At 54.8% G+C, this 25,299-nt stretch overlaps 11 protein-coding genes across 11 annotated transcripts; 2 read left to right on the top strand and 9 right to left on the bottom strand.

The window, feature by feature from the left end:
• Positions 1 to 1,311: 1,311 nt before the first annotated feature.
• Positions 1,312 to 2,385, bottom strand: LTHEOB_12152 (uncharacterized protein; the record flags this gene model as incomplete). Its single annotated transcript, XM_035508988.1, has 3 exons — positions 1,312 to 1,562; positions 1,645 to 2,218; positions 2,281 to 2,385. 3 exons carry the CDS (start codon positions 2,383 to 2,385, stop codon positions 1,312 to 1,314), a joined length of 930 nt encoding a protein of 309 aa, XP_035365269.1.
• Positions 2,386 to 2,817: 432 nt separating this feature from the next.
• On the bottom strand, positions 2,818 to 4,461 carry LTHEOB_12151 (Magnesium transport protein transmembrane region; the record flags this gene model as incomplete). The annotated part of the gene is made up of 7 exons (XM_035508987.1): positions 2,818 to 3,066; positions 3,121 to 3,252; positions 3,323 to 3,707; positions 3,765 to 3,897; positions 3,950 to 4,125; positions 4,178 to 4,224; positions 4,300 to 4,461. The coding sequence occupies 7 exons, from the start codon at positions 4,459 to 4,461 to the stop codon at positions 2,818 to 2,820; spliced, it is 1,284 nt and encodes a 427-aa protein (XP_035365268.1).
• A 514-nt stretch (positions 4,462 to 4,975) lies between these two features.
• LTHEOB_12150 (uncharacterized protein) lies at positions 4,976 to 5,901 on the bottom strand (the record flags this gene model as incomplete). Its single annotated transcript, XM_035508986.1, has 2 exons — positions 4,976 to 5,304; positions 5,361 to 5,901. The coding sequence occupies 2 exons, from the start codon at positions 5,899 to 5,901 to the stop codon at positions 4,976 to 4,978; spliced, it is 870 nt and encodes a 289-aa protein (XP_035365267.1).
• Positions 5,902 to 7,522: 1,621 nt separating this feature from the next.
• LTHEOB_12149 (Small oligopeptide opt family protein) lies at positions 7,523 to 10,000 on the bottom strand (the record flags this gene model as incomplete). The annotated part of the gene is made up of 5 exons (XM_035508984.1): positions 7,523 to 8,294; positions 8,351 to 8,800; positions 8,857 to 9,494; positions 9,623 to 9,653; positions 9,702 to 10,000. The coding sequence occupies 5 exons, from the start codon at positions 9,998 to 10,000 to the stop codon at positions 7,523 to 7,525; spliced, it is 2,190 nt and encodes a 729-aa protein (XP_035365266.1).
• A 588-nt stretch (positions 10,001 to 10,588) lies between these two features.
• LTHEOB_12148 (Oxoglutarate/iron-dependent oxygenase) lies at positions 10,589 to 11,799 on the top strand (the record flags this gene model as incomplete). Its single annotated transcript, XM_035508983.1, has 4 exons — positions 10,589 to 10,768; positions 10,852 to 10,987; positions 11,043 to 11,315; positions 11,420 to 11,799. 4 exons carry the CDS (start codon positions 10,589 to 10,591, stop codon positions 11,797 to 11,799), a joined length of 969 nt encoding a protein of 322 aa, XP_035365265.1.
• Positions 11,800 to 12,124: 325 nt separating this feature from the next.
• On the bottom strand, positions 12,125 to 15,494 carry LTHEOB_12147 (Valyl-tRNA synthetase; the record flags this gene model as incomplete). The annotated part of the gene is made up of 5 exons (XM_035508982.1): positions 12,125 to 12,685; positions 12,739 to 14,930; positions 14,987 to 15,154; positions 15,239 to 15,400; positions 15,464 to 15,494. The coding sequence occupies 5 exons, from the start codon at positions 15,492 to 15,494 to the stop codon at positions 12,125 to 12,127; spliced, it is 3,114 nt and encodes a 1,037-aa protein (XP_035365264.1).
• A 642-nt stretch (positions 15,495 to 16,136) lies between these two features.
• On the bottom strand, positions 16,137 to 17,759 carry LTHEOB_12146 (Casein kinase ii subunit alpha protein; the record flags this gene model as incomplete). The annotated part of the gene is made up of 7 exons (XM_035508981.1): positions 16,137 to 16,226; positions 16,276 to 16,695; positions 16,747 to 16,830; positions 16,877 to 16,987; positions 17,054 to 17,232; positions 17,292 to 17,387; positions 17,435 to 17,759. The coding sequence occupies 7 exons, from the start codon at positions 17,757 to 17,759 to the stop codon at positions 16,137 to 16,139; spliced, it is 1,305 nt and encodes a 434-aa protein (XP_035365263.1).
• Positions 17,760 to 17,970: 211 nt separating this feature from the next.
• LTHEOB_12145 (Ribonuclease p complex subunit) lies at positions 17,971 to 19,012 on the top strand (the record flags this gene model as incomplete). The annotated part of the gene is made up of 3 exons (XM_035508980.1): positions 17,971 to 18,046; positions 18,097 to 18,155; positions 18,206 to 19,012. The coding sequence occupies 3 exons, from the start codon at positions 17,971 to 17,973 to the stop codon at positions 19,010 to 19,012; spliced, it is 942 nt and encodes a 313-aa protein (XP_035365262.1).
• Positions 19,013 to 19,919: 907 nt separating this feature from the next.
• On the bottom strand, positions 19,920 to 20,999 carry LTHEOB_12144 (Cg16707-like protein; the record flags this gene model as incomplete). The annotated part of the gene is made up of 2 exons (XM_035508979.1): positions 19,920 to 20,601; positions 20,704 to 20,999. The coding sequence occupies 2 exons, from the start codon at positions 20,997 to 20,999 to the stop codon at positions 19,920 to 19,922; spliced, it is 978 nt and encodes a 325-aa protein (XP_035365261.1).
• An 801-nt stretch (positions 21,000 to 21,800) lies between these two features.
• Positions 21,801 to 23,438, bottom strand: LTHEOB_12143 (F-box domain-containing protein; the record flags this gene model as incomplete). Its single annotated transcript, XM_035508978.1, has 2 exons — positions 21,801 to 21,887; positions 21,939 to 23,438. The coding sequence occupies 2 exons, from the start codon at positions 23,436 to 23,438 to the stop codon at positions 21,801 to 21,803; spliced, it is 1,587 nt and encodes a 528-aa protein (XP_035365260.1).
• Positions 23,439 to 24,325: 887 nt separating this feature from the next.
• Positions 24,326 to 25,144, bottom strand: LTHEOB_12142 (Ubiquitin-conjugating enzyme protein; the record flags this gene model as incomplete). Its single annotated transcript, XM_035508977.1, has 4 exons — positions 24,326 to 24,600; positions 24,669 to 24,828; positions 25,038 to 25,053; positions 25,116 to 25,144. The coding sequence occupies 4 exons, from the start codon at positions 25,142 to 25,144 to the stop codon at positions 24,326 to 24,328; spliced, it is 480 nt and encodes a 159-aa protein (XP_035365259.1).
• Between the last annotated feature and the right edge of the window lie 155 nt (positions 25,145 to 25,299).

Raw genomic sequence — 25,299 nt, 5'->3', positions numbered from 1 at the left:
TGGAATTTTTTCGATTACTACGATAATAAATTCGCCGATGACAAAGGCTCTCTTTTGCACCTTACCGGAACATTGAAAACTGTCCTTTGCCGTCTGGTCAATCTTCGCAACATTCGGTTGGAGTTGTGCGACTTACCACATCAAGGCTTCTTCCGCACATATGCTTCCGATCGGGCCTTGTTGCCCGGCTTCTGGGAAAATGCAGTAGCAGTGTCAAAAAACACCAAGAGGGTCTTCTCTGACATCCTCGCTGCTGTCTCACACGTCTCTGGGCGTCTCCACGCCCTCGAAATCAGCAATGATGCTGAAGTCTTCCCTGGACTATACGGCACTGGGTGCACAAAGATGTGGACAAGCCATATGTTTAGAGTCATGGCTGATCTCACTTCGCTAACGCTTGTTCTGCCTGCCTGGGGCTTGAGGACCGCTTCCTTTGGACAGTCTCACAACCTCCAAGGTTCCGTCATTATTTCCCAACTGATACGGCTCGCACCAAACCTCAGCGAACTCAGGCTTTCCGGAACTCAGTACGCTTGCATGGATCCAGCAACGATATCGGCCTTGATGGCCGAGCTGCGCCCCCAGACACTGAAGACACTACATCTCACCCACTTTGTCACGACTTTGAGCGTACTACAGCAGCTCTTCTCTGCGCACAGCTCTTCCCTCAGGGGTCTATGGCTCAGCAATGGAGCCCTAGCTGAAGGCCGCTGGGAGACCTTTCTGCATGGCTTCTATCAAAACCTACATTTGCACTATGCCCGAATGGCAAACCTACATAACCTACTGGTGGTGGGCTATCGGTGCATAGGTTTCCCTCGTGCAGTCTCGCTCTTGTACGTGCAGCGCCCGTGCAAGGATTGCGCGAAGTGGGATACGGCAGAAATCTCAAGATGCGCCTCGTCCTTCAACAAAATGATAGGAAGCAGTGCGAATCCGCATATGAAATACAACACTATTCCATCAAATAATTTGTCACATTTTGAAGTAAGTTTCCTCGCCGTGCTGCTCTTTCATAGCTATTATTACTCGGTGTGCTAATCAATTATCTAGGCTCCGAGCTATGCCATACAAGAATACGCCTGCCGGATTTTCCACCTTGGTAACAAATCCTCGGAAATTAGAGATGAGCGGAAAGAGGCTTTTGAAAGTACCCGGCTCCAAAAAGCAAAAGACCGGCTCGAGAAGCTCTGAGAACGGACAACTCTATCTACAGCGCTTTCGAATTTGTTCTGGCGGCAAAACTGTTTCCCTTTGCAAGAAATTTCATTTCTACTAGAATACTCTATCAGAGTGACATCTCGGAAGAGCTCATTTGTCAGCCCAATACTGTTTCAGCATCTCCCTGACCGTCAACGGCTTGATCTCGGGAAACTTCTTGTTCAACTCTGGCGGAACGACGCTGATCTTCTCGTCCGTAGTAAACTGCTCAAACATGGACATGAACCCCTGAAATAACTCCTTCGGAAAGGAGCCGTAGGTGGCAACGTGGCCCGGAAGCTCCGTGAGCTCGCCGCGCTTAAGCTTCTCCACGTCATCGTACACGACGTTGAACTTGGTGCCTGTTGTAACTCACACACATCAGCCTTTCAGTCGAGGGAAAGAATGGACTCAAAGAGAAAATATAGAAAAAGGAAGACTCACCCCTAACCTCCTCCGCCATCCTCACAAATTCATTCCAGGTCACCGTATCGCCCGCAATGCAACTCTCCTCCTCCCACACCTCCAAATCCAGCGCCGCGACCACAAACCTCGCCACGTCAAAGGTGTAGGTAAACGTCACCTTCTGCTCGCCGTCGCCGGGGATGGCGGCCTTGCAGCTGGCCAAGTCGATGGCGAAGCAGAGCGGCTTGAGGTACGAGCGCGCGTGCGGGTGGGAAAAGTAGTCGAGGAAGAGGCCGTTGAGGAAGACGGTCCACTCGAGCCCGCTGGCGCGCAGCGCGTCGATGGCGCCGAAGTAGTCGTTGAGCGTGGGCAGCATGGCGCACGCCGACCGCGGGTAGCGCACCGCGTAGGCGCTGGGCGCGAAGCGCTTGGTGGGCGCCGACGCCGCCGCCGCGCGGATGAGGTTGAGCTGCGCCGTCGCCAGCGAGTCGCCGTGGTAGCCGAGGGCCGAGATGACGGTGTGGATGCCGTTCTCCTCGAGGGTGCGCGTCAGGGCGGCCACGTCCGTGTAGTCGACGACGAGGACGGGGGCGCCGGCCACGGGCTCTTTTGGCTGGTTCAGGTTGGCTTTTGTGAGCCAGAGTTGTAATGAATATGGGGTTATGTGATGTTCACCTTGCGAGAAAGGATGATGGCTTGGTGGTGGGGATGGTTTTCCATGACCTCGACAATGGTCCGACCAAGGTCGCCGGTGCCGCCAGCAATTGCTACTTTGACCATGGTGAAGGCTGTTGGAGGGTTCTGTTCTATCTTGATTGGTGGTGCTGAGAGATGGTTTTCTTTGGATGCTGCACTGCTTTAGAGGCCTATATACAACATGGCCCATCGCCGTCCGCGGACGCCGCTCAGGATAGTAGTATGATCCAAATTTCCCAATGTGGATAGACTGAAAGTCGGAACGGAGCAATAATGGCAGGAATGAACTGCCTACATTGCATAGCTGTCGGCCGAGGGGAAACTTCGGTTAGAAGAGCTGCCAATTAGAGCGTCCATTGAGCGGACCGTTTCTCCCAAAGAGATCCCAAAGCAGTATTCAGAGGTAGCTGTGTTCATCTGCGGACAAATCTTCGTCCGTGTCGGGGGGTCTTCGCCCGTGTCGGAGGGAATGATGTTTGACCCGTCCCTCCGTTGCGCAAGCCGGTGACCTCCAATTCATTCTTGACAAAGTACCCTTTTCATCCTCCTAAGAGCCGGGTGATTGTCCAAGCCATCTTCCTCTGAATTGTTGTAGATTGGGAGACGTTCTTGCGCTTTCTTGTCTTCTCTTTCGTTTCGGCGCTCGATCCACAACATCCACGTTGCCCAGATTATCATTACAACCACGGTGAGGGGAATCGCGATGGCCAGATAGATCCAGAACTGAGCAGGCTTGTACTCTACCATTGGCATTCCGAAGACAGTCTGATCTATGTGAGAAGACTTTGTGTGCAAATCGAAGCCACGATGTTTGCTTACCGCGATGAAAGTGCCGGGTAGGAAGACGGTAGTCAACACGGCAATTGTCTTCATTGACGAGCTGTCGCGCTTAGATGCACTAGCCAGTCGGCGAGAATCATGAGCCATCTCGAGGTTCAGTTTGCTGTCACGCTGTCCTATTAGAGTATAAAGCTGTTTCGCAATCATAAGCTTTGTCCCCGAGCGGAGAATATGCACTTACAGCGCTCATTTGTATCTCAACCCTTTTCTGAAGCGCACCAAGGCTAGCTGCAATGCTGGAATTGGATTGGCGCAGATACTCGGCAAGGTATTCGAAGTCCAACGACTGTCGTTCCATACGTTCCCGACTTGCGCTGCCCGTAATCGAGGGTATTTGTTGGCTGACGAGCTCAATGCTACTAGCTATCGTGCCCATGAAATTTTTGTCCATCATCTCTGTATCTGCTTTGTAATTCGTGATCATCGTGAGGCGCTCTAGGGTTTCGCGCATGGCCATTTCCGTTTGGTTCAAGAAATTCTCGTCTGCTGTCCAGTCGCGGCGCAGTCCAATTCGTTGTTCCAGTTCCAAGGTTTTCGCATTGTATTGCTTCCTCAAGCGGACCAGTCTGTCCGTCTCGTGCGCTAGTATGATCAGTGGGACTAGCATTGGCTGGCAAGCATACGGTTTAAACTCGAGGCAACTATTGGCGAGCTCGTCGAGACTGGTCGGGTCGGCGAGCACGATTCCTTTCACCGTATTGGTCCTACTACAGTATGATAAAGATGCTGCATACGAAAGCTGGCGCAGCACCCATTCTGTTGCGGCAACAGTCAGCACACTACCTCTGAATCGAGGCAGTACACTTACTCAAAACACCCTTCGAAGCCAGCTGTGATTTGCAGCAGACCATAAGCCTGTTTCCTGTCGAACATGCGTAGAAGACGGTAGTCAAGAGGTCGAATTCTGAGACCAGCATGCTGCAGGTAGCCTGGGAGAGAGGCCACTGCAGGTGTTCCCAGGACTTGAGAATAGAGTGCATGAGACTGTTTCTTGAACGTTGGCAACTTGGTTGTGCTCGATCATGGAGCTTCTTACAGGAGGCGAAGTCCCCCAACGCTGTCGGCTGGGCGTTTCCAGGCATCCTTGCACGATTAAGTAAGCAAGTGTCTGTGGTTCGAAAGGAAACAAGCAAGAGAAATGATTCGCAAGTAGCTTACTTTTTCTTTCGCCCAATCCTCGATGTCGCTTGGTCGTAGCGCATCATAGCGGGTGGAAACATGGCCATTCTCATGCTGCCAGAGTTCAACAAACTTGCAAGTTTCGGGTGCGAACCTGTCCTTATTTTCGAATATTTCTCCGAACCACGGATCTGGGGACATGGCGGCGCTTGAAGGTCGTCAAGAGATACTAGCGTTGCGGTCAATGACGGAGGAAGAAGAGTCGAAAACATTGGAAAGGCTGGCGGATGTGTGAAGGTAATATATGCGAACGGGGATGACGCAGGTAAGCAGCGGCTGCAATAGTTGTCTGCAGCCTCCCGAATCCGGGGGCTGGAAATCGCAGCGCGGTAGCTATTTCAAGCATGGTTCGGTTAGCCGATCAGCGTGGGGCTGGCGGCCAACAACAACACTTCATCACTGCGTGTTAGAGATACCGAAACGTCAAGTCCGGTGGCGAATACAAGACAGAATACACGTGTAATTTTTGTTTCCTCTCATGGTACAGGTTTCTTCGGCCAGGGGAATGTAGGCAGAAGCAAGTAAGCTGGGAATTTGGCCCGTGCGCGAAGGATTCAGCTGAGGGTGCTTGCGAGACAACGAAATAGAAATAACATTCGCTTTAGGGCGGATATCTGTGCAGAAATTAAGAAACAAATGGTGTTACATGATACAATTAAGGCGAAGGCTCAGTCTCGCTATTCTTTTCATTTATCAAGCTCTCCTGGTGCTTCCACATCCGCCGGAAAATGATGGCACCCCAGATCTGAGCGGCGCTGAAGAGAACGTGGAGGATGGGCGTGGCGATTTTGAGGGCGAGCGTCCACTTGTGCCACAGGGAGCCGAAGAGATACATGACAACGGCCGTCTCGATCGTGGTGCCTGCCAGTTCGGTGAAGCACGCGACCTTGAAGACTTTGGCGAGGAATTCGTGATCATCGTTATACACGCGATAGAGGATGATGGCGATGTGTGGAAGAAACTCGGCAATGACGTCGAAAGCACCTGCGAGCCATGTCAGTCGGGCTTTATTTTATTTTTTTTAAAAGCGCGAAACTTACCCCACACGAAGCAGAGAACGAACTCGAGGGCGGCGTCTTTTTGGTGTTTAGGGTCCAGGCTCATCATGACGGCGCTCTGGGCGATGAGGATGGCTCCAATGTGGTGCAGAACGCTGACGGGCGAGATCTTGGTGCGATAGAAGAGCTCAAAGACATACATGCCGATGAAGATCTGCGAGCACACGACGAGCACGTCGCCCATGGTGACGCGGCTGTGTGGAACGATGGGAGCTTGCATGCCTGAGTGGCCGAAGGCGACGGCGATGAAGGGGTAGATGGCCGTTGCCAAAAGAACAATCTTGATGGAGCCGGCGACGTGGTGGTTGACGAAGCCCCGGCGCACCGTGTCGTTCATCTGCGTGTAGATGGTGCGATAGAGGCGCTTGAGGAGGAAGCCTTCGAAGACGTACATGCGGAACAGGAAGATGATGACGAGGCACACGACGAGGATGATTCCGGCGTAAGACGCGAGGTTGGACACATAGCTGCTCTCCAAGTGCACCACGTGGGGAGCCTTTCTCGAGGTCAAGTGATGCCACATGATGCAGGGAAGATGATGATATGGCGGACGAAAGAATGGCGGAGCGCTGAAGTGAAGGCAATTTGCAGGGCGAGTGATTTAAGTACGTCGATTGACAGGCACGACCGAAAGCTGCTGGAAGGTGGCCAGAACGCTCCGGCTCGCAGTGGCCGAAAGCGGTAGGCGGGCGAGCAGATTACCCTTGGGTAGGCCGCAACGATGTCTCCAGAATCAGTTAGTCGAGCCAGAAGAGCCTCTTGGGCACCACGCCTGGCGCCCCGTCAAGACATGCCACTCGTGTCAACTCTTCATGGCTTGTTCTAGGGCTGATAGCTGCGACGAAGCGAATACGCGCCAATTAAGCCGCTGGCACTGCCACGCAGGAAAATGGCTCAGTGGTTGTGCCTTCCGTGAAGACTCAATTGGCCGTTTTCCGAGGTGCCGCGGCCCGTTCACCATGGAACCCTGCGGCGATCGTGTGTTGAAGATGCATCGTGGGGAGAGGTTGGCGGACGGGCTGCAGGGCTATGCTGAACCCTTGTGGGGCGGCAGCTGCGACCCGTGGTTAAGCTTCAGCTGGCGATTTTAGCGGAGGCTTAGCTACGCGCTAAGCCGCCTCCTTGCGCATTCTCCGTTCCTTCCTCCAACAGATGAGTTCGGCTGTCTTTCTGCTGCTCCCGCCTGTGGAGCTATTTTTTGCCATTGCATGCGGTAGCGCGGCAGATCGTTTTTCAATGAGCAATTTGAACGCTCCCTCCTCGCCCTGTGCTGTATCAAGGAGGCGCAGTCCCCTAGCAGCTGAAAGTGGGCCAAGCTGCCAATCAAGCCGGCCCAGGCGATGACACTGGGACAAAATATTGCCGAGATCGTTTCGCTGAGAGCCAAGAGCCTGCATTGAGCCCGGCCAAGAGGTGGAGTCCGCGGTTGGGGTGCCGCGGATTCCGGGGAACGTCTACGCACTAAAGTGCTCCGCAACACATGCCAGCCGCTTGGCAAGGGTGTCGCCGCTCATAGCAATCGCAAGCGGTCATCACCGACAATCGTACGGGCAGCACCCTATTGAGTTGAGCCACCTACTTCATCCTGATGGGCTCAAGCTCCGGAGAATTGCCCTGTGTACTGCCGAGTTGATTGGGAGGACCGCGTGGCTTCTCTATAAGGGGGGTGAAAAGGTACTGGTTCCGCAACGGATCGTGGAGAAAATGACCCTTTCGCATGAGACAACACGCAATAACGTGCTCCCTTCAGTAGTTTGTGTCGAAAAGGAATGAGATACAACAACGACATTGTTCATACCCCTCACTCCAGCCAAGTGAACGCTCATGGCTGCCACGCAGCAGTGAGGTAAGAGGCTGGGCTTTAACCCGGACGTCTTCGTTCTGGATCTGGTACGAGCGTGCTGACCGCGTGACTGGCGTGGCTACTATTGCAGTCCTTTGGTACGTGCACGTTTGCGGCAAGCTGGGTTATTTTGAGAATGCGGCATTTCTTCTGAAACGCATTCCTTTTGCCCGTCGTGATCTTCACCTGCTAAAGCTTGTCTGAAATTAACAACTTACGAAAAAGTTTGCGGCAAGAGAAGGCATGCAATCAAGTCTCTCTACTCACGACCTATAACCTCAACCCAGCCCACCGAAACCGTCTACCACGTCTCCGGGCCGATAGTTCCATTCTCAGGAATCTTGTAGTAGCTCTCCCCTCTCCCATCCGCCGTATTCGCATAACCCACTGTTCCCCACCACTTCACGCTCGCCCCCGGGTAGCTAACAGCGAAGAAAATCACCAGGCCAGCGAGCGCGACACTGCTATCAAGCGCTGCACTGGTGACGTAATTGTACTTGGCCCACCATTGGCCGCGCCTGCGCTTGATCGCCCAGTTGAAAACGCTTCCCACGAGGAACCACGAGGTGAAGTTGATGCCCGTGGCAGGCGGAATGTTCGCCGTGCCACCCAGCAGCAGTGGCCACGAAACATGGCGCACCCAGCTCTCCCTCAACCGTGGCCGGAACCACAGCAGCGCCCACGTTAGCAGCGGCAGCAACGCTCCGATCCAGAACATGTGCAGCAGACCGCTGTACCGCTGGCCCACGGCATACAGCCGCGCCGGCCCGACGCCACCCCACACGACGCTGGCCACAAAGTTTGTGCGGCCCTGCGGGCAGGTAAACTTATCCGCTTGGTCCGTCGTGCAGATGTCTGGGATGTGGTTGAGCGCCCACGTCAGGACGCCCGTCTGGACCACCGTAGACAGCAGCGCCGCAAGCATCTGGCACGTGAAGGTGACACGCTTGGGTACCTTGGAGTAGACGCTCAGCTTCATGTCGGCGCCAAAGGACATCGCCTGCGAGACGCCCGTGTAGATGAGGTATTTGAAGCTCGAGTTGACAATGGGCCGGCCGCGTATGAGGAATCCGCTGCAGATTGTACATCAGTGACTTGTTGCTCGGGGTTGGGACACGAGGGAACATACGCTATGATCTCTCCAAGTGCCCACAGCATGTTGACATTCTGATTCGATGTCGCCATGACAATCGACACGGGAATGACAAATCCGCCTGCCAAAACGAAAGCCAGGAAGATGGCCCACGCCGGAAATCCCGTCTCGTATCGCTCAGCAGAACCAACAGCGATCCCAAAGCAGACGAGAAGAATGAGTGCGTACCACCATTTGGGCACGTCGCGATAGCGCCGCATCAAGCGCTGGTGGATATCGTAAGTATTTTGGCCAGTGATTGCAGCCCGGATCTGATGTCCATGGAAAAGGATCGTGTAGACGGGCAGGCACGTCAGCAGTGCGAAGGCAACTCCAAAGCATATGGCGAACGAGGTAGGCAGAAAGATTGGCGAGTAGGCCCGGTATGCTTCATAATCAAAGACGCCATTGGAATCGATGACGCGAGACATGTTGTAGCTGGCACCTCTGTGATGGAAAGATTAGCGGCAACACACTACCGAATCTCGACCAAGCGTACTCACGTGTTATCGTAGGCCGCATTCGCATTGATCTGGAAGTAGCCAGTGTACCAGATGTTCTTGTAGTAAATGATGCACGGGAGAAGGGCGTAGAAGAAAGCCCAGCCGATGATGACGTTGATTTGCGCAATGAACGGGCTGACAAGTGGGGAGTTGTTGTAGGCGACTTGGGCCCAGTCGAAGGTAATTGGAGACCAGCCCAGTCCGGAGATTTGGCCAAAGAGCTGGTTCACGACTACATTGTTGGGGGCAATCCAGCAGATCCAGGTAAAATTGCTGAGGGCGGTAAACAGGAAGCCTGGGCCCCAATACCATATGAACGACGCAACAAAAACATAGATGAAGTAACGGTAGCGGGAAATCCTCCAGCCGTCGGCAACAGCGTTCTCTCTGGAATGCAGTGTGCGGAAGAGAGCCATGTTAGCGAGGGTGCTGGGCCAGTACATTTCAGAAGGATCGACGAAGATTTCGGAGCAGAGCCCGGCCATGGCCAGGCCAAGGAACTGCGTGGACAGGATGGACATGAAGATGTATCCGGCAGGTGCGTCAACGCCCATAAAGCCTTTTTGCATTTCAATGACGTTGGCCATTGTGGCGTATGGGAAGGCGAGATTCGCCATGATGGTTATCAGCGTGTGTTCCTACAAGCAATAAGCAAGCGTGGTTGTGCCAGCAATTTATGGATTACCTTCACGTTGAAATGGCGGTCCGGGTTGAAGCGGCCAATAGGAAGCGTTTTCGCTAGAAAGCAGCCGCATGGATAGCTTACGAGCTGTGCGACCAACGAGGTGATCTGCACGCTGCGCTGCCGTCAGCCCCAGCGAGACGTCATTCAAGGAAGAGCATACCTCGGGTAGCGCAGAGAGAAGAAAATGTTGACGCCGGAGCCCAGCAGGACGAACAACACGCCCAGAAACCAGGCCCTGAAGGTGCTGCAGGGCATGTCTGGATCGTCCGTGTTCGGGACAGCAGCTCGGACCTCTTCCACCGGCGAATTCTCTGCTTCAACATCATTGGCGGCCAGCTCATCCTCGACCGCGAGAACGCCATCCAGCTTTTCCGCCGCGCCGTCGCTGCCGCTTTCGCTGTCCCGAGCTCTTTCAATCACCGCCTCTTCGTCCATGGCGTGTGGCTGCAGGTCTGCCATGGCTGCACACCCTATGCGGTGCAGATGAGATGGCTGGGATTAGGCGCGCAGTAGCAGCAGAAGAAGAAGAGAGGCAGAAAAAAAAAATCAAGGCGTGGAATGATGATCAGCCGACGTTGTAGCGGAAGAGTCATTGTTTTAGCAGAGACTCTAGCGGAGTCGCACAAAAAAGCCTAGATCGACGCCTCATATAAGCGTTGCCATCCCTGGCACCTGCTCCACTGCTCTTGGCCCGGATACGCGCTTTCGGAATGGGCGGCCCCGGAGGATCATAAGGTACGGGAGAAGGCTCTGAAGGTGGGGTGCATGATGCTGCGAGAGGCTTCGATTATACCCGCGGGCTATCAGATAAGTCGAGTGCGGTCTGATAGCAAGGCAGAGGTGGGCGAATGGGCGATGATATGCTGGTGTTGAGGTCCTGTACCCCGCGTCAAATTCGACCAAGGACCCCACCTTCGACGGCACCACCCTCGCATGACGCCCTCCTATGGAATTGATCCTGCGGGTCGAGCGGGAAAATGCCTGAGTCAAATAACCTCCGGCCCGTTCGCTCTGTTCGAACCTCAACTTTGCTTCTGATTTTCCAAAATGGCCGAGTCTGCAAATTTTCCCATCATCTCCTTTGCGCCTTTTCTCGACCCCAATGCTCCCGAGTCGGAGCAGCGGGCTGTCGCCCAGAAGCTGTATGATGCCTTCCACACCTATGGCTGGGTCTACCTGAGGGACTTTGGTATCAGCGACGAGGAAGTCGCCAACATGTTTGCCCTTGTAAGTGCCTTCCGCCTTGGGTAATGACTCAGCCGCCTCGCGCATCCGAGCCTGCAGAACACCGCGCTAATGACACTTCGCAGAGCAAAACCTACTTTGACCAGCCCATTGAAGCTAAGCTTGCCAACACCTTGTCCGACCCTGCCGTAAACCAAGGCTATACAGCAGACGGCGCAGAAGTCGGTGCCAGCAGGAAGCCGGACCACAAGGAATGCTACGGTAAGACTCCTAAAATACCTCTAACGCAATGAACACCACTAACAACCAAACTCAGAATACCGCCGCTTCAACAACCCCCATGTTCCCGACCCAGCAGTTCTTCCCCAATTCGAACCGCGCCTGCGCTCCTTCTACGACAAATGCCACCAACTCTCCCTTTCCGTCCTGTCTGCCCTGGCCCTCTCCATCGGCCTGAGCCGGGACTTCTTCGCCCGCCACCTTGAGCGCGCCGACCCCCAGCTGCGCCTGCTGCACTACATGCCCATCCCCGCCGCCACCATCGCCAACCCTGACGAGCACTCGCGCATCCACGCCCACACCGATTTCGGTAAGTCCCTTCTTTTCTCCATCTAATCCAACATCTTGAACTCCTCCCCATCATTACATTTATTATTATTTTTCCTTCTACTCTCTCTAACACCACACAACCAGGCCTCTGCACCATCCTCTTCCAAGACGCAACCGGCGGCCTCGAAGTCGACCCCTTCCACACGGGCGCCTTCGTGCCCGCCACGCCCATCCCGGGCACCTGCGTCATCAACGTCGCCGACCTGCTGCAGCGCTGGTCCAACGACCGCCTGCGGAGCACGCGCCACCGCGTCGTCTCCCCGCCCCGCGTCGCCACCGACGGCATGCTGCCCGCCCGCTACTCGACCGCCTTCTTCGTGCACCCGAGCGCCGACACGACCGTCGCTCCCATCGTCAAGGAGGCCGAGGGCGAAAAGGCAAAGTACCAGCCCGTCAATGCCGGTGAGTGGCGGACGAGGATCACGGCGACCAATTATTCGCTACCGCTCGAGGCTGCGTCGTGAAAAAGGTAGGGTGAATGTGAGAACTCGGTAAAAGGTAGAAAATAAAGCGTGGATTGAGAGATGATAGGAAAATTTGTAAATGCGACGAGCGATTGGATCTTTTCACGTGTTCACAGACGGAGGACCTAAAGAAGGAAGGGGAAACCATGTGAATACACTGTACGAAAAATGTGGCGGAAATACAGCTATGCACCAACTATGCACCAACTATGCACCAATATCCTCAAATTTGAAATAGAAAACCCGTGAAATTTTTTTTCCTCTTCTCTGATAGGGTTTAGCCAGCCTATCTATCCATCTTGGTCAAATCTGGTCTTTGTCTACTCTACACCTTAGTCTGTTCCAACTTCTTCTCCAGCTCCTGCACCTTCTTCTCCTCACTCAGCGGCCTAGCGGGCACCTCAACGAACACCTTGCTACCCTTCTCGCTCGTGTTGCTCGCCCAGCCCTCAGCGGGCTCCGCGTCGCCCTCGGCGAGCAGCTTGACCTCGCTGATAGCCTTGCCGGACAGCCACTGCACGCTGATGATGCTACCAGCAGCCTCCTTGTCGTCGCCCTTGTGGAGCTTGACCGCCGCCTTGGCGTTCTTGACGCCGTGCTGGGCGGCAAGACTGCGCGCCGCCGCCGCCGCGTCGAGGATCATCTCGTAGCTGGCCTCCGACGCCGCGTCGTCCCAGTCCGGACGGTACTGCGGGTAAGCCGCACGCATGATGGTCTCGGTCTTGTCGCCGGGCCGGCGCGCCAGACGCTGCCAGAGCTCCTCGGTCAAGAAAGGCATGTAGGGGTGAAGCATCGTCAGACCGCCCTCGAGAGCCGTGTACAGCGTGTCGATGGCGGAGCGACGGGCCTCGGGGGTTCCGTCCTGGATGATGGGCTTGGTATATTCCTATATGATAGTTAGAGCCAGTTGTCGTGATGGCAGATCTGAGCGGCACTTACAATGAAGACATCACAAAGGTCATCGTGGAAGTAGTGGTAAGCGATCTGAGTCGACTTGGCAAACTCACGGTCCTCCAAAGCTTTGTTGACGTCCCTGGAGGCAATGCTGAGCTTGTGAAGGATCCAACGCTCCGCAAGCGTCTCCTTGCCAGTCTTATCGGCTGTAGCCGGAGGCACGTAGTCGGCATCGATCTTGCCAAGGACATACTTTGTGGCCTGGTAGACCTTGTTGCAGAAACGTCTGAAGGCATGCATGACCTTAACGTCGAAGTTGATGTCACCGCCACCAGTGGTGTACGAGACGAGGGAGAAGCGCAGCGCGTCGGCACCGCACTCGGGAATACCCTGAGGGAAAGCTGTCTGCTGGTACTTGGTAGCAGTCTTGAGCTCCTTGGGGTCGAGGTTACCCTCCAGCAACTTCTCGTGAAGCTGGTTGAGTTGGATGCCCTCCATGATGTCCACAGGGTCGATGACGTTACCAAGAGACTTGGACATCTTGCGGCCTTCTGAGTCACGGATGAGAGAATGGCAGTAAACTTCCCTGAACGGAACGTTGCCAGTAAGCTTAAGACCGAATATGATCATACGGGCAACCCAGAAGAACAGGATATCCCAGCCAGTCTCGAGGACGCTGGTCGGGTACAGCTTGGCCATGTCGGGAGTCTCGTTGGGCCAGCCAAGGGTGGAGAAAGGCCAAAGACCAGACGAAAACCAGGTGTCCAGGACATCCTCATCACGCCTCAAGGTGAACTTCTTGCCAGGGAATTTCTTCGCCGCCTTCTCCTGAGCCTCCTCATCGGTGCGACCGACGATCCAGTACTGGTCATCGGAATCGCTGTTGTTCTCGCCCTCAATCTCAACGAAGTAGGCGGGGGCTTGGTGACCCCACCACAGCTGCCTCGACAAGCACCAATCCTGGATGTTCTCAAGCCATCTGAAGTAGTCGGCCTCAGCAGTAGCAGGCCTGATCTTGATGTCGCCATTGCGGACGGCCTCAATGGCCGGCTCAGCAAGGCTCTTCATGCGCATCCACCACTGGGGCTTGACGATAGGCTCAATGACGTCCTTGGTCCTCTGACAAAGGGGAATCCTCATGGGGTTGTTCTCCTTCTTGACGAAGAGGCCGAGCTTGGTCAACTCATCAACAACACTGTAACGGACATCAAAACGCTTCTGGCCAGCGAATTGGCCACCGTTCTGGTTCAGCAGTCCGTCGTCGGTAAGGATGTTGATGAATTCAAGCTTGTGACGCTGGCCAAGGGCAAAATCGTTGGGGTCGTGCGCCGGGGTGATCTTGACGGCACCCGTACCGAACTCGGGGTCGACGTAGGTATCAGCAACGATAGGCATGAGGCGGTCAACGAAGGGGTGCTTGGCCTTCTTGCCAACCAGGTGCTTGTAGCGCTTGTCATCAGGATGGACGGCGATACCGCTATCACCAAGCATGGTCTCCGGACGAGTGGTAGCGACCTCGATGGTCTCCTCGGAACCCTCAATAGGGTACTTGAAGTGGGTGATCACACCAAACTCGACCTTGCGCTCGTAACCGGGAACATCGAGGAGGGTACGGCCCTCGATGTCCTTGTTGTCCACCTCCAAGTTCGACAGCGCAGTCCTAAGGGTAGTGCACCAGTTGACGAGGCGGTCAGATCTGTAGATGAGGCCCTCCTCGTGAAGCCTGACGAAGGTCTCGGTAACGGCCTTGGACAGGTTCTCGTCCATGGTGAAAGCCTCCCTCGACCAGTCGAAAGAACCTCCCATTCTCCTCAGAACATTGTTGATGCGCTGGTGGTACTCGCCCTTCCATTCCCAAATCCTCTCGACCATTGCCTGGCGGCCGAGGTCGTGCCTAGTCTTCTTTTCTCTCCTCCACAGCATCTTCTCGACAACACTCTGGGTGGAAATACCGGCGTGATCGCAGCCGGGCAGGTAGAGAGTGGTCAGACCCTTCATACGGTTCCATCTGATCATGGTATCTTGGAGAGCGTTGGCCAGGGCGTGACCACAGTGGAGGGCGCCGGTGACGTTGGGCGGAGGCTCGGAGATGACGAAGTAACCGGCGGGCTTCACGTTGCCATCGGGTCCAAACTCGGGCTCGAAGTAGCCCTGCTTCTCCCACCAGTCGTACCATGCGGACTCGACGACGGACGGGATGTAGGCCTTGTGGTACTCATCGTCGAGGGACTTGAGGACTGCGTAGCGTCAGCTATACCAAACTCGCTGTCGTGCTAAATGGGCCTCAACGTACTCTTCTTCTCGCCCTTGGGAGTTTCCTCAACGTAGGGCTTAATCTCCTCCTTGGCAGCGGTCTTCTTCTTAGTGGCGTTCTTCGTAGTGGCGGCAGCCAGTGCCTGCTTCTTAGCTTCCTTCTCAGCGAACTTCTTCGCCTTCTCGGCCTTCTGGCGTTCCTTCTCGACTATATCCGCAAATCAGCCCTCGATTCATGAACCAAGCACCCTGTAAATCCAACAGGCGCTTGAAGAGGATTGAAGGTCCATACGTTGCTTTGCGGTCTTGGGCTTCTCGCCCTCCTTCACCTCGCCATCCTTGCCTGGCGCTTGCTGTCCCACAGGATCCTGCTTTGCCGATTCGGCGACGGCAGCGGCAGTTTCGCTCGAGACGGGAGGAGGAGGACCGGTAGCGGGGCCAGTCTTCTCACCCGCTATATGGTGGTGTCATCGTCAGTCAATGTTGCGCAGGGAGAAATCCGAGGCAGAGGACATACTCGGGTTGTGAGAGGCGTGGTTGAGAGCCATTCCGTAGGCAAATGTGCGTGTAGGACGCAGAGGACGCGAAATGCGGAGGAGAGGGCGCCCGAGGAGCGCGCGCGACAGCGTTTTGAATATTTTGCCCGCGGGCTGCAAGTGGGGGAGGGGCAAAGGGCGAGCAATGACTGGGTAGTGACTCCAACTTTCTGCGGGCGCCGCCGCGGGACAATCTCCATCTTGGCGCCGACTTTGCTTCGTTTGCATCCTTAGTCAGCGGCTTTTGTGTCATCCATGGCTGGCACTAATGAGCAAATTGCTGCTCTTTTTCACCATCACGTGGTCACCACCGTTTGAGTCTTATCCAACGTGTCATAACTTTATCGTTGGAATATTGGTATCTACAACTGGAGCCCAAAAAAAAACATTTCCTCCGTCGCAATGCTCCCACCGTCGCTTGAGTCTCCGCGCTTCGCCCCTCCCCCATTGCTCCTGCCAATGTGTCTTCGTCTGCCTCGAGAAATACCGAACCGATGTTGTGAGGATCAGAAGGAGGCGGAATGCTCTGGCTGTGGGTCTTCTGTCCTTAGTTCACGCAGCTATTGAGCGATACCGAGGTGCCGCATCTTCGGGAACTCCGAGCACCCGAAGAGGTAGAATTTAGTGAGAAGAAAAAAGGCCATATTCTGTCGATCATGAAGAGCTCGTGTTGTTCTGCATGCACGCCTGACGGACCGGGTTGAAGTAGGGGTGGGCCATGGCCTCCTTGGCAGTAAGACGCTCCTATATGACATTAGTCTTCGCGTTAGAAGATAAGCCTGCTGGATCTTACCTGATGGTCGTAGCGGAGGAGCTTATCAAGGAAATCAATGGCGTCATTGCTGACGAACCGCTGATTCTCAGCGTTGATGAAGCTGTGCCAGCTCTTCTTGGGGAAGCGGCCGAGAATATCGTCATACTGAGCGTCGAGCTCAATGTCATATTTGTCAAGGTAGTCGAAGAGGTCTTCAGTACCCAAGACCTTGGCAATCTTGACCAGCTGGTCCGAGTTGCTGTTTCCATGGAAGAAGGGCTCCTTGCGGAAGATCATGGATGCAAACATGGCGCCCAGCGACCACATGTCAAGCGAGTAGTCGTACTCCTGGAAGTCGACAAGGAGCTCAGGGCCCTTGAAGTAGCGGGACGCGACACGGACGTTGTATTCAGTGCCGGCGTGGTAGAACTCAGCAAGACCCCAGTCAATGAGTCTCAGCTAGTGTGAGTCAGCATGAATGTCAAGCACGTGGGCTGCGGCGGTACTGACCTTGCGCTTTTCATGGTCGATCATGACGTTGTGAGGTTTGACGTCTCGGTGCATAATACCCTTGCTGTGGCAGAAGTCCAGGGCCTGTACGAGTCAGCCTTGCCCCGGGAGTCGGAGTTGGTGCACCCACCTTCAGCAGCTCGAAAATATAGAAGCGCACATCGTAATCCTGGAACTTGGGGTATAGGCTTCTGAAGTCGGTATTATTGACGTATTCGAAGATCAGAGAGGGAGTCTTGCTCTAAGCGTGCGGTTAGCCACCGTTACTTCGCAGACCAGACGGTGCAGCGAGGTGAGGGACACGAACCTGGTTGTCGCGAACGACATCCAGCAGAGCGACGATGTTGGGTCCGCCACTGAGGTTCTGCAAGATCTTGATCTCGCGCTTTATCTTCTTCTTCTTGACGGGCTTGAGGACCTTGATGACACATTTCTGGTAGTTGACGATGTTGATGCCCTCAAAGACCTCGGAGTATTTGCCTCGGCCTGGCAGGTGAGCGTCAGCAGGCGTTATTGAGTGCGCGGGAGCGAGCGGGGAAGCGCACCGATCTTGCGGACGACCTCGTAGTTCTCGAGGACGCCCCACGAGATGTTGACCGAGTCATAGTCCCAGTAGGACCGCGGCATGTTCGCGTTCACATCTGCTCAGAGTCAGAAGGGGGTCGAGACGGCGTGGGCAGATACCGACCTGCGTAAACACGCGCCATGCTGGGCGCAGGGTCTATGTTTTCCACTCGTAGCTCCGACACCCTGGCGGTATTTTGGGGGCTCTTGGGGTAGAGAGTGAGGGAGACGGACGCGGCGAAAACGGCAACAGCAACGGCGAAAGCAAAAGCGGCGGTGGTGCTGGAGACGCGGGCTCGTGGTGGTTGGGCTACTGCAGGCGGGCTGTGGTTGGAAGTGGTGGTTGCGGCGGTTTTGACAATCGCGGGGCCGGGTCCGCGATCGCCGGCATCCCTGTAGCTTGGGGCCTCAGGCCACAACTGGCGTGCCCACCTGAGCAGTCGAGGCATCGCTCTGTGACTCTGCCGTTATTACTCCAAGCAAAGCTCTAGTGTCCCAAGTGAGCCCGGGCGCGCCTTATAGGCAGCAAATAGGGGGGATTCCACGCGTGCGGCGGACCGCATTCTTCCGCTGAGGCGCAATTAGGGTCTCAACGGACCGCATAACGCTCGACAATTTTTGCGACAGCTCTGCCCACGATCGCCGGCTGCCTCACTCGCAATGTTCTACGACCTGAACCTCCCTTGGTCCGCTAAGGACCCCGAGTTGCCGCGCACCGTCGCCTTCCTCGCCGATCGTGAGCCCCACCCCCCGACCGGTGCAGATGAGGCGTCTAACGTCTCGCAGTGGGCTACAACGTAGTCGCCCTGTCCCATACGCTGTCGGGCAAGCTCCCTGCCGACCTGGTACCGCTGGCATCGCCCTGAAACCTGGCGCCAAGCACTGACCAGAGCAGACATGCCCAATCCCCGATCCGCTGCCTTTCGCGGTCCCCAATGACGTCCGGATCCTGCGCCGCTGTAACCTCGTCCTGGCCGACTCTGCGCAGAACCACCGCGTCAACACCCTCGCTCAAGCCTACGACGTGCTCGCCGTAAGACCCGTCGACGAGAAGACGCTGCAGCAAGCATGCCAGTCGTTAGACTGCGACATCATCTCCATCGACATGACCCAGCGCCTTGGCTTCTTCTTCAAATTTAAGATGCTGTCGCAAGCCATCGAGCGCGGCGTGAAGTTCGAGATCTGCTACGCCCCAGGCATAATGGCGAAGGACAGCTCTGCGCGGAGGAACCTCATCATGAACACGACACAGCTGATTCGCGCCTCAAGAGGTAGGGGTTTGATAATAAGCAGCGAGGCTAAGTCTGCCGTTGGCTGTCGAGCGCCTTGGGACGTGGTCAACCTTGCTGCAGTCTGGGGCCTAGGCCAGGAGCGCGGCCACGAGGCTGTATCGAAAGAGGCGCGCGCTGCTGTCGTCAGCGCTCAGATGAAGCGGACTAGCTTCAGAGGCGTCATTGACGTTGTGTATGGAGGCGAGAAGCCGGAGAAGAAAGAGAACCAGCCCAAGAATAAGCAGGAAAGTCAGAAACGTAAAGCTGAGGGCATGGCGAAGAGCTCCGAAACCGCCGCCGATCAGAGCAAGCCTCCATCAAAGAGCCAACTCAAGAAGCAGGCTAAGAGAGCACGTCTCGAAGGCACCAAGCCCGCCCAGCCTGACAACGAAAAGAAAACTACGGCAGCAGAACCGATGGATACGTCCTGAGAGCTTCTGAGCTTGCATCTTCTTAGAAATCACTTGCAGGCCGTCAACCTGTTTGCTTACACTGCACTATTACAGGCGCCGTGCCTAACTGCGCGGCATCCAGCATTGATATGGTAGAATGTGCCAGCCATCTCTGTCTGGTCGACGAATAATGATACAACAGGGGCAATCAAGAAAGGGGTAGCAACCGTCGAGGTCTCTGCAACGGGATGAAAGTCCAAGATAGAAAGCGGCATAGTAGCTTGGAGGCCCAGAATCCATTGCCAGCTTACTCATAACATTGCCTTCCCATGCGTGCACTGTTCTTGCCGTAACTCGCCCCATTCAATCGTCGCCACCATCTCTATAATCCTTTGGTCGTTAACCGTCTTCATCCGCCTCCAATCCGACTTCCACGGAACCTCTCTCGAATAGGTCTCGGAACTAGTCAATGAAAGGAGTACGGTGACTCATTCCGTTCATCTCAAGCTCAAAGCAAGGAGAAAAAATCCCACCACTTTCCACACGCCCCTCTCTGATTACCATTCTTTTCACCCCCCATGGTCATCACCGCTGGGTCGAGCAAACGTAGCTTCTCCGGGCACGGGTTTCGCAGGGCGCACTACATGCGTACCTACTCTCCATCACCTGTCTCCTGACTTCTGCCGCCCTTTTACCCCTTGCTGAGGCGTGGCACCGCGTGGACCGGGCGTGACTAGTGGGCATTTGAGCTGCTCGACGTAGCCAAGTCTGTGGACGGAGGTCAATCAGGCCAGTGAGCGCACCTCAAGGCCAGACAGATCGAAGGCCGAACCTAGATATAGGGGCTTCTAACCACCGCGTCCGCGTTGATTCGAAGCCTCTCCATCGAGGTATTACCGATAATCCTTGGCCTGCTTTTTGAACGGATGTCGCTACCTCCAGACTTTCACCGTTTACCATCCGGCTCCGTGTCCTTCTCGAAGTAGGCGTGATCGCCTGGCAACTCGGCAATCACAGAATTCGACGCCGGCGCCTCGACCGGGTGCATGTGGCTACCTTGCATCTCTGACGCGAAGGCCGTACTCGCCGGCATTTCCGACGCCAGAGTCATGGCCGTGGAAGGCGCGCTGGCCATGTTCTCTGGAGAAAGAGGCGACGCCGGGCTGTTTGCCAGCGCTATCCCATTGTTGTTCGCCGCCGTCAAGCTCTCCTCGGACAGGTGCTGGTAGTGGTCGCCTGGCTTCATATCATCCTGGGCGAGGGGTTGCCGCTTTTTGTCGGACCGCCGCCGCCAAAGTAGGTAGGCCCCAATTGCCAGGCCGATGACTGCGGCCACGACGCCGACAATGATGCCAATCTGGGCGCCAGTGGAGAGGCCCGTGTCGTTGCTATCATTGCCGTTTTCATCGGCGACACTGGTGCTGGTCGCCGTGGCGGTGGTGCGGGCGGCTGCAGAAGCTGTTGCGGACGCGGTCATGGTCTGGCCGTATACGGTGGGATTCGTCTCCAGGTTCGTCAGGTCCGACTCTCGCCAGCGCACTTGGATGGCGTACACCAGCTCCAGCGTGGTCGTCAGAAATGCCGGCGTGATCTCGTTGGATGTTGTGTAGGTAGTCAGCGCGGTTGACCTGCATTTGCTGTATGGCCAAGGCTCTGTCCATGGATCGCCGGGAAAGCACGTATATCCCCTAAAAAATTAGCTTTGTCTGTTGGAGTTGTTCGTTACCTACGTTGGACAGCATATTTGCCCCGTCTCGCCACTGGACAACGGGCCGCCGAGAGAAATGCCCGTCGCCAAATCCGCAGGAATTGAGCATCCGCGCGTGAATCCTAAGGGGCATATTCCCGGTGAGAAGAAGCCTGCCTTGTAGTTCCAGTACTCGGTGAACCCGTTTGGCATGCATATCGAGCTCGACAGCGCCGGCGTACCGACATCAGTCCAGGCATTCGCGGCGCAGAAGTCTGGCGTCGTAAAGACGGTCGTGAGCGGACCGGCACCGCCTGGTTTTATTGTTGATACGGCCATGTTTCTCTAGCTACCGTTGCGGTCTGCGCCGAGAAGTGTCGTGGGGCGGCGATCTAGTGCGTTGCTTTAGGCTCGCATGGCAAATTGAAACGGGCGGATCAGAGTTCGGGTCAATGCCTTTTTCCTCGAAGTGCCGGAGAGCGTGTCGATTGCGGAAGAAGAAAGCGTGCGGAGAAAGAATGGATGCGCCACGCGCAGGGAGACTGGGAGAGAGCGGCGATCTCTCGCGGTCCGACCGGAAAGAGCTTGGGCTTAATTCTGGACCAGGCAGGGGTCTTGGCTTTGGACCGTGTTTTACACGGGTTCGGGGTACGAAGATCGTGAGGTCAGTGTGTATAAGGAATTGCAGGAGCCGCCAACTTTTGAGACCGGCACACCATTTTTCCGCCGGTACAGCGCCGTCTCTCGAGCATTGCTACAGATGAAGGGCGTTCAACGACCCACAGAAACGAGTCATTGTAGCTGCCCTGGTTGCCGCTTTTAGGCAGATTGTTTGGCCATGTGCGAGTCATGATGACGCCCGGGCCAGCAACTATGGAGTGATGTGATGTAGAAGCCTGGACGATGGGATCAATCCAGGCTGAAGCGTCAATTCTTTGCAGAGAATAGAAGAGCGAGGCTCCATTATGATGTCCTGATCAGAGAGTTGTCTTCATGGCAGCAGTGATTGGGAAACAACAAGAGTCTCGTATCCATTGATTTTTCATGATATAACCAAGCCCACTCGATACCTTTTAGCATGCATCTCCATGCCTCTTCCCATATTGTCCTGCTATACCCTAAGCTTACTGCCGTCATTTCTTAGGCCATTGCGCTCTTGTCGTTGTCAGGACACTGCTCAGTGCAATGCTTCTTAGCGAAGATGGCCATCTGTTTGGATATGCCATACTGCAAGCCCCGTTAGTATTCAAATCATTTTCTGGATGTATCGGCACATACGTAGCCTTGGTTTCCATCCCCTCGCCACCTTGTAATACATCTTAGCAAAGCCGTATCGTAGTCTTTCCAAGACGGCGCTTCGAGGCACATGGCTGCATATTCCAACAGTTCATTCGTGCTCCAGTTGTCGTAAACGTTCCCGAATAGAATGCCTCTCACCGATCGCACGGAGAACCTGTTGAATGGGCTGCTGAAATTGTTGTAGCCGTTGAGACACATTGCATCGGAAACTTCGACGTTGAAGTTTGTCAGGTCGACTTTGGAAACCGGAAATGCTGGATTGTGCCCTGAAAACGTTACAAGGTAGTAGAAGTCCTTACACAGAGTATACAGCGGCCCGAGCTTGCAGGTGTTCAGATGGCAATTGAGCATGTGCTGGAAGACCATTTCCCAGCCCCCACCCATAATGTGCGCATCTGTAAGTCCAACTCCAGACAAAGTAGATTCGCGCTGTTGCAGAAAGTGAAGCAGGGCGCTGCGGTGAATAACGAAGTTGTGAAGATGTATATCTTTCAACCCGTCGGGGAGCGCATGCAAAAGGCTCTGGGTAAACTCAGGTCCGAAGGAGGTCTTAGAATTAGCGGCCAGCTCAAATGATTCAAGGCTTGGCGTCATGGAGAGTAGTCGTTGCAATGCCTGCGACGGCTTATCATCCATCCAGTCCTCGGGCAAAGAGGTCTCCAAGCAGTGAACGGCATCATAGCTCTTCGCATTGCAGATGACCAGGCTGAGTGTCTTGAGCCGAGTGAAGCACACTGGCAGCTTCTTCCATAAACCTTCAGGAAGCTCCTCAAAGGTATTGATACTGACCATGTCGGTAAGTCTGTCGCGGTAGATGCAGAACTTGTCCAGGGTGGTCTGACAGGAAGCTAAAGCAATAAGAGTGACCAGCACCATACGGTCGGCATTGGATTTCTCTTCGCATACCGTTCCTGAAGAATCAGGCCTGTAGAAGTTTTGGAACTCTTCTAGCATTGAAATGCTGTCGCAATTGTTCAGATGACGGTCTCGGAAGTCGGCAAGATCAGGCTTCTGGAAACCAACTCTCAGAGGAAATTTGCCTATCGTGACGCCTTGAAGTTGCTTCAACCGTCTAAAAAGCATGATCAGGTTGGTCGTGTCGAGGTTGTTTGTAACCTGATGTTCGTAGTCTTCAACCATGGGCTTCTCGCTGAAATACATGTCTGCCCAAACCCCGACTTCCGGCGGCACTTTCTCTGGGGGAGGGTTTCCGGCTTGTACGAGTAGCCGACGGATGTTCGCTGCGTACACCTGGATTTCACGGCGGGTTGGGTTTCCGGTGCCGATGACCAGAGTATGGAGTTCGCGGGCCACTCGATCATCCTCGGTGATACCAAGAACGGTCCGCATGCTATCCGGTAAGGTGTAAACAACTGTACCCTTTTGGAGCCTTCCGATGCGGTTTTCAAGTAGCAAATCGACAAAAGCATTGCGTAGAGAGGAAGAAGCTGATTTACAGGTTGCACGGAGGCTGAGCATATCTGTTGGTGAGATGTGGGCGGCGATCATCATCAACAACTCTGGCGGAAGAGCTTCAAGCCTTGGGCCGCAGAATATCATGGTCGGTACGGGTGGTATTGACGTAGTGGTAGGTCGGCCTATCGTGCGACGATCCGGTATGGGTGGTTCCTGAGTGGACCGTTAGCGATCATGAAATAAATGAACGCCTGGCGCCGAGTGACCTACGCCCATATCTTCTGAATATGGTTGAGCGGTGGGTTATGCAGGAGCGGACGGCCGTTTGGTAGATGGAATTTGCAGTGGCGAACAAAAGTTGGAAAGTCAGCGGAGGAATTGGTGCATGGAGGAGCTTAAGATACAGAAGCGAGGCAGTGATGGAAATTTTTGGCTTATGCAAAGCCACCACCGATGACGTCAAAATTTCCTCTTAGAAATATGGCATCCCGCTCATAGACACTCTGACATAGAAACCAGCTAGCTTCCATGCAAGTAGTTTTAAAGCTTGTCCTCGGACTCATGGATTTATTCACGTGTCCAAATGCGCCATACTTTCAAGAACCAAAGACTGTCTCTTCAAATTCAAGAACCGATTAGCTCAGAGGGATCATGAAGTCTCTCAGACCCGACTCCGAGTAATTACTAGGAAATGAAAGCGCCGAATGCTAATGATACGCACTGTGGCAGACTAAGAAGACACCACCGCAATGCCCAAAGCCACACGTCATAAAGGCCATGCCGTAGCAATGACTTTAGAAGAGATAGAACGCCATAACTCCTCCATGCAGCGTCCCACCCGCCATGGAAGTTTAGTAGTCAAGTCAATAAACGCTGGCAATGAGGCCTGTTTTCCGCGACATCCTCGCCACGCAGCCACCAAAACCCCTCCATCCAGACATGCGTGCCCCTCACACTTTATCGTCGTGGAAGTAGAAATTGATATCCCTTGGTCTCTGTGTGTTGCGCCGCACGAATTCTTCGTCTCCCGGCGGCCGCTCGGCCAGCGTGTTGCCGGTGAGCATGCTCTGCAGGCTCATGCACACGCTCTGTACGTTATGCACAGGACTCCAACCCTGCCGGTCCAGCAGGTCCAAACAAATGATGCCGTTGCTGTAGATGTGCGGGTGCAGTGGGATGCCGATGTTCTGCGCCGGCACCGTAACGAACGTGACTTCGGGCGATTCTGTACGAAGTTCCACTCGCGTTAGCGAATCAAAAGGGAGAAATGGAGGGGAGATGAGGAGAGCGTACCGATTGGGTAGCTGTTGGGGAATTTAAACTTTAGTCGGTAAGTCTGGCCGCGGTAGATGGGGTTGTTGTCGTCCATGACCCGGATGTCCATGAGCCACGTCTCGAAGTTGTCAGCCTCAACGAGCGTGATTCCCGGTGGCAGGCCTTCCCCGAGCTGGAGCTAGAACCAAGATGTTAATCCCCAGTCCAAATGTGCGTATTCCATGCGGTGCGAAGATGTCAAATGTAGGGATGTGCGCTGGGAACATGGCAAGCGATAAGTGCGGCTCAGGTGGACAACTCGAGATTCGTATGGAAGATATCGAGCAGCAGGCGTGGGTATGTGTCTAGAGCGTGCATCGAGAACGGGAGGATGCGGGGAAAGTAGACGTACTTTGGATAATTCCTAAGGGCACAAGTTAGCATCTGCGTAGTCAAGGATGCCTCGAAATGAGGAAAATGGTACACGCCTTCGCCAACCTCTTGGATGCGAGCATGGTGGTTTCGCGTTGTGTTCAAAGCGGGGCGGAGGTGGCTGGTGGGGCAAGGCCGGAGCTTGCGTAGTGGAACTTGCTGGGAGATGGAGGCGTCGGAGGTGAACAACTTAAGTTGATTGCTGCGGAAGGACACTGAGGGGCTGAAAATGGAAGGA

The sequence above is a fragment of the Lasiodiplodia theobromae genome (genome assembly GCF_012971845.1).
Source record: "Lasiodiplodia theobromae strain AM2As chromosome Unknown scaffold_58, whole genome shotgun sequence".
NCBI lineage: Eukaryota > Fungi > Ascomycota > Dothideomycetes > Botryosphaeriales > Botryosphaeriaceae > Lasiodiplodia > Lasiodiplodia theobromae.
This window is presented reverse-complemented; position numbering and strand designations above follow the sequence as displayed.